Here is a 6,678-nt window from a genome sequence, read left to right as displayed (position 1 = left end):
AATGGCTAATATTCTAGTAATATGCATGCTAATAAGCAACTAGTTAAGAGACTCTAAAATAAAGTGTTACCGGTCAAACAAAATACTATATGAGCTATTGTAATCCTGTTATCAAATACAGTTTAAACTTTTCCATAAATAGAGAACATGAAAAAAACCTCAATATTAAATATTTCAGTCACATGATCCTTCAGAAATCATTCTAATATTCTGATTTGACACATTATTTTAGGATGATATATATAATTTTGATATATAATTCCAAATAATTTTTTAGCATTTATTTGAATGTGTTTAAATTTATTTGAAATGTAAATCTTTTAGTATATTCTGGGTTCTAAACATTTTACTTTAAAAAACTGGACACATTTGCTTTATTTATTTATTTATTTAGTGATTCTGTTAAAATAGACTGTGAGCTAGAGAAAAGACTGATTTGTGCTTCTGAAGGTGCGTGGGAGGGAATGCTACCGCTGATTAAAACTGCAACGGCCACTCAGCAAAACATTAAAAATTCCAGCACTGAATCATCATTCATTATAACACACATGAATAAATAAAACAAACTCCAGCTCAACAATTAGAGACACTTATTCTGTATTCGACACATCCCTGCTGAGACGACTGTCAAAAATGGCCCAATTTAGACTAGATTTAAGATCAAGTGAATAACTATGACTGCACAGTACAACACTTACATAAGATAAAGCACAAGAGACTTTCTATTTTTCTCAAACCAGTAGTTCTATCTTTTTATAGCTTAACAGCATTAGCACAGTAAAGCAGACATACCTGAGAGCACTGTGTATTTGAGGGCCTCCTGAGCCACAACACTAACAAGCCCATCCCATAATGAGTCCAGAATAGAGCCCAGGTCCAATAAATAACGCGACTCCCATTTCAGACAGTACTGCTCGCCACACGCTCCTAGACTGGACCAGGGAGCCTGAAACGAACCTATGATGGGCAAGTCGATCTGAACCTTAGTGTCAACAATATTTCATGGGTACTTTGGGCTTATTATAGTAAAGGAATAGTTCACCCTAAAAATTACATTTGCTCAATACGTACTCACCCTCAGGCCATCCAAAATGTAGATGAGTTTGTTTCTTCATCAGAAGAACAGATTTGGAGAAATTTAGCATTACATCACCTGTTCACAAGCAACAGTTTTAAGTTAAAATGTCTTGATGGTTTGTTTCTTACAAACACGCAGCTTTTCACTTCACAAGACATTAACTGATTGACTGGAGTGGTGTGGATTTTTGTGATGTTTTTATCAGCTGTTTGGACTCTCATTCTGATGGCACCAATTCACTGCAGAGGATCCACTGGTGAGCTTGTGATGTAATGCTACATTTCTCCAAATCTGTTCTGATGAAGAAACAAACTCATCTACATCTTGGATGGCCTGAGAGTGAGGGCATATTCAGCAAATGTTTATTTCTGGGTGAACTATTCCTTTAATAAATAATAAACAATATATTTGTTTTAGAAGTAACATAATAGTAAACATAACAATACACATAACTGCAACTGAAAAGTGCTATTTTGATGGTTAACTGTGGCACTCACTGTATTTGCCGCTGCACAGCCAGCCTGTCACGGCTATAGTGAGATGAAGATGCTTTCCAGAACTCATCGGAAGAAACTCAAACTCCTCTATAGCGCCGACACGCTTGTTCATTTTATAGCCTGTGTAAAATGAGTAAATATACCTTCAGGTATCCTCATACATATAAACTAAGTGAACATAAACATAGAGAGGAAACGGAAAACTTGAGCTGCAAACAGAAATGAAGAGAGGCAGACGCACAGATAAACTGCATTTGAAGAAACACCAAGCATCTCCAATAACCTTGAGCTCAATTCACTGTGAATGGCAGCTGACGATGTGCTCTGAAAGCAGGCTTATAGAAAATTCTACTCAAACCAGAAAACGGACTGTAACTTTATCATCATTGTCAGTCTGCTGATTCATCTGCACACCTATCAATCCTGTAACGCAGTCTAGTGATTCAACAAGAATCATGCAAGAAATTATATAAATCACTTGCCCTCCAGGAAGAACAGAACCTTACATAGCAACACTGCATTAAAGTTGTGTAAATGCAATAGATAAATAATGCAATAAGCCATGAGAGGCTTATAGTAATTTTACCATGAACACAAATGATAAAGTACACCAAAGTTCAATAAATAATTCATTTGATAATAACAGACTTATTATTATACATTTTTTTCCGCAATATAATATTTATTATTGTTATAATTTTTTTATTATCAGTAGTGCTGTCAAATCGACTGTGTATCGAGTGTGCTGTGTATTTTTATATGTATATATAAATACACACACATACATGTATAAATGTAAAAAATATTTACATGTGTATATATTCATAATTATGTATGATTTACATTATATATAAATATATATATTTCATTTTATTCTTAAATATATACACGTATGTGTGTGTATTTATATATACATATAAATATACACAGCACACACACATATATATGTAAACACAAATTACGCGATTAATCGATTTGACAGCACTAATTATCAGCATAAACAAGCTTCAAATAGGTCAGCTAGCTCACCTGTTAACCCGGCCCCTGCGGCTCCAAACAAGGAAGCCATGATGGCGATGCCCGTGGCTGATCCCAGCACAGCGGCTCCACCCGCTCCTAGCACCGCTCCTGCCCCAGCAGCCACCAGAGGAGCTGCCAACCCTCCTGTAACACCTGATAAAAACACATGCATTATCATGAAACTAAATCTCATCACACCAGTGCTGGACATGCTCTAGTCATATTTCACCTCAAAATTAACAGAAAGAACTAAGAGATCAAACATTTTAAGTAAGTAATTTAATCATCTAAAATATTAATGTAAATAAAAAAACAATACAAATAAAATAATTGTTTAGCTTAAAGGTTTTTATTAAAATTAAGCATATTTCCCTTCAAATTATCATAATCATATCATAAACACAAAAATTCTTCAAAATTATTTAAATTGTGAATTATTTATATATCATGGTAGTATTTGCTGTATTTGAATTAATTCATTAATTTAACCTATGAATGAATATTGTTTTAATATAAACAAACAAATATCACAAATAAAACATCTGGATGCATTACAGTAATGAAAGTTTTTAAATATAAATATATATATATAATTTTAATTTAAATAAATAAATAAATAATAATAATAAAATCACAATTGAAACATCCTGATGCATTACAGTAATGAAATGTTTAAAATATAAATAATAAATATATATTTAATTAAAATAATACTAATAATAATATTAATAATAACAGTCACAAATAAAATATTATCTTACAGTACACTTTATGGTAGTTAAATTGTTTAAATAAACATTATGGTAGTTAAATTGCTTAAATATAAATTAAATACATATTTATTATAAATAAATAAATAAATAAAACATCCAAATGCATTCAAGTAACGAAAATGTGGTTTTCAATGTCCTAAAAAAAATACAAATCTTAAAAAAAAAGCATGAAAGGTTTCATTTTCTTAAATGAATTTTTACAAATAAACAAACAAACAAATAGGCTTTATTAATGTTCTCATGAACTTTTCACTGACATTCACCTTGGTGAGACCAATGTAGTTTAAAACAAACGTCCAGTGGCATTTCGACTCACCAATTACTGTTCCTCCACCCACAGTGGCAAGTCCGATGAGCAGGTACCGGCGCAATTTACGACCTCTCTCTTTCTTCTGCCTTCTTGATGACTCTTCTCTGTTGAGAGAATGTCAATTTGATTCATAACATGCTCACTGGAGCTGCTGAAAGCTCAGAGGTCTTGTTCATTGTCAACTGAATTCTATTAGAAACTAAAACTAACATGAAAGCGCTGAACTGAAAGGAAATCTTTGACTGCATATACACAAAACACTCACGGATGTGCACGGTCCACATCACATGCAGAAGAGAACACATTAACAGACAGAAATCAGCAAACAGATTCAGGTTTGTTCCTCATGTCAAAATTTTGACAGCACTTTCACTGTTTCACAATGATATTGATTGTGCCCCTGTATTGACTTTTCTTTGTGAATCTGCAGATGGCTCTACGTGGGCTTTGTGGAAATAATCTCTTGTAAATTATCCATCCTACAGCGAAACCAGTGTGTGTTTTACATGTTGATACCCCCCCCCCAAAATCCCATAAAGGAGTTTCACTCACTCGCTCTCCTCTCCTGACTCTCTCAATTTCTCTCCGAGAGTCTCTTCGAAATCCTCCAGCTGCTGTTGGGTCACACGCAGCAGACAGCTGACATGTCGGATCAGAACTCGAGCCCTGGCATCATAATGTCCTACATCAAAAAATGGTTATTACATGGAAAACAAGATTGGAGGAAGAATAATCAATCTCACAGAAAAATGTCTAGTTCATACTTTACCATAAAAAATCTAAAGAAAAAACAATCTTGCATACAGAAAACAAAGACTTTTAGAAGCATTTCGTCAACTCTATTTTTATAGCTCTTTATACAATAGAGATCATTTCAAAGAAGCTTAACAGTATTAAATAGGAAAGTAACAGAGTCAAACTTCAAATATGAGGCAAATCCCAATTTTTATTTTTAATATAAATGAATCAAATTAATAAAAATAACAATTACAGTAATTACAATTTTTTTTTTGTAAATAAATATATTTAATTAAAATAAATAAAACCCAGACAAATTATGGTATTGGACATTTGGGGGACAATTTTAAAAAAGCCTGAAAAGCTTTTTTTTTTATAAACAGTTTTTAAAAAATATAATAAATAAATAAACCTCTTAAAAATAAGCTTTATTTTCTTTATGCATGTTTTCACAGACTTTTCATTGACATTCTGGACCAATGTAGATTAAAACACAGTTAAGATGTTTTGTACATTATTAAAAGTAAAATGCAATGTAATTTTTTCACATAAATAATAAATAGTATAAATTAACATAGTAGAATAAATAATATTGTAATGTATATTTTTTTATTTAAATAATTTAAAATAATGAATTTCATGTTTTCTTTTCATTGCAGTAACAAGCATTGGGATGTGAATTTGCTTAATTGTTTAGAAATTAAATTGACAATGCAAAATATGTTAACAGTATTCATTTTCTTCATGCAAAATATAATATAAAATGGACATTTCTTTGTGAGATTCAATTGTATTACTTATTATTTTAAATAATAAATTGTTTATTTTTATGCACGCCATTGAAAAAAAGACCAGCTAATTAATCGTGAAACATCAGCTCACCATCTCTGACTGAGAATGACACAAGATCCTGAAAAACAAAACAGAACGTCACAAACACGAGCATCTATATGTTAATGCAGTCGCCCAGCTGGGTTAATGTCAGACGCGTACCTGAGTGATGAGTAAAGCTCCGGCTCTGAGCAGCGGCTCTGCATGCAAGATGGACAGGAAGGTGTCAGTGCCTTCGAACCCGAGCCCTGCCAGGAACGCTTGCATAACCGTCATGACCGACTCATCAAGATCCAGCCACTGAACAAGACCCTGCAGATACATCTCACGAAAACATCTGCATTGGGAAAACATCACAGTGAAGTTTCACAAACCCAAAACATTTGAACATTTTTCTAAGAAGTTTAAGTATTTGCTATTGACTGCTCAAATGCGGAGTTTTGTGCATCGTGCGTGTGTGTGTGCGTGTGTGCGTGCGTGCATGCGCGCCTGTGTGTGTGAGAGAGAGAGCGAGAGAGACCAGCTTCATCACTGTGGTTTCACCAAATACACAAAATAATGATCTTTAAAAAAGCATCATATGACCCCTTTAATATTCAGCAAAGACTCATTAAACCAAAAGTGACAGTAAAGACATTCATAATGTTACAGAAGAGTTCTATTTCAAATAATAGATGTTCTTTTGAACTTTTTATTCATCAAAGAATCCTGAAAAGCAGCAAATCAGCATATTAGAATGATCATTTGGATCATGTGACCTAAACACTGAAGTAATGATGCTGAAAATACAGCTTTGCATCACAGAAATAAAATACACTTTAAAATGTATTCAAATAAAAACCACTTATTTTAAATTGCAATAATATTTCACAATTTTACTGTTATTACTGTATTTTTTAAAGGGGTCATATGATGCTTTTTTAAAGCTCATTATTTGGTGTATTTGGTGTAACATAATATGTTGACATGCTTTAATGTTAAAAAAACACATTCTTTTTCAAATACTGTACATTATTGTAGGTCCTCTATGCCCCGCCTCTCTCAAACGCTTCGTTTTCTACAAAGTCCCTCCTTCCGACAAGCGCAGTCTGCTCTGATTGGCCAGCTGACCCAGTGCATTGTGATTGGCCGAACACCGCAAGCACTCGTCGGAAATGTAACGCCCCTTACCATAATCGCGAGCTTCATCTTTCAAAATAAATGTAAAGACAGCCCGAAAGGGGAACAGAGTCGCGTGACAGACACAGTGATGAAGCTGGTATGTGTTTGCAGTACACAAGCCATGGTTAAGACAGCTGACTCCACTGGGATGTGACCCTGTCTCTCTCTCTCTCTCTCACACACACAGGCCCGCGTGCGCATGCACGCACGCACACACACACACACACGATGCGCAAAACTCCACATTTGAACAGTCAATAGCAAATACTT

General features: G+C 33.8%; 1 protein-coding gene across 1 annotated transcript in view; it reads right to left on the bottom strand.

The window, feature by feature from the left end:
• The window catches only part of LOC107697887 (transmembrane and coiled-coil domain-containing protein 4-like), a 16,546-nt gene that overhangs the window by 7,448 nt on the left and 2,420 nt on the right, over nt 1-6,678 (bottom strand). Inside the window, exons 3-9 of the mRNA XM_016498738.1 lie at nt 5,410-5,584; nt 5,299-5,326; nt 4,231-4,360; nt 3,685-3,782; nt 2,605-2,748; nt 1,576-1,695; nt 793-957 (exon numbers count right to left, since the gene is read on the bottom strand). Of these exons, the coding sequence (XP_016354224.1) occupies nt 793-957; nt 1,576-1,695; nt 2,605-2,748; nt 3,685-3,782; nt 4,231-4,360; nt 5,299-5,326; nt 5,410-5,584 (860 nt within the window). The remainder of the gene's footprint in view (nt 1-792; nt 958-1,575; nt 1,696-2,604; nt 2,749-3,684; nt 3,783-4,230; nt 4,361-5,298; nt 5,327-5,409; nt 5,585-6,678) is intronic.

This window comes from Sinocyclocheilus anshuiensis, unplaced genomic scaffold (genome assembly GCF_001515605.1).
Source record: "Sinocyclocheilus anshuiensis isolate Anshui unplaced genomic scaffold, SAMN03320099.WGS_v1.1 scaffold78, whole genome shotgun sequence".
Lineage (NCBI taxonomy): Eukaryota > Metazoa > Chordata > Actinopteri > Cypriniformes > Cyprinidae > Sinocyclocheilus > Sinocyclocheilus anshuiensis.
This window is presented reverse-complemented; position numbering and strand designations above follow the sequence as displayed.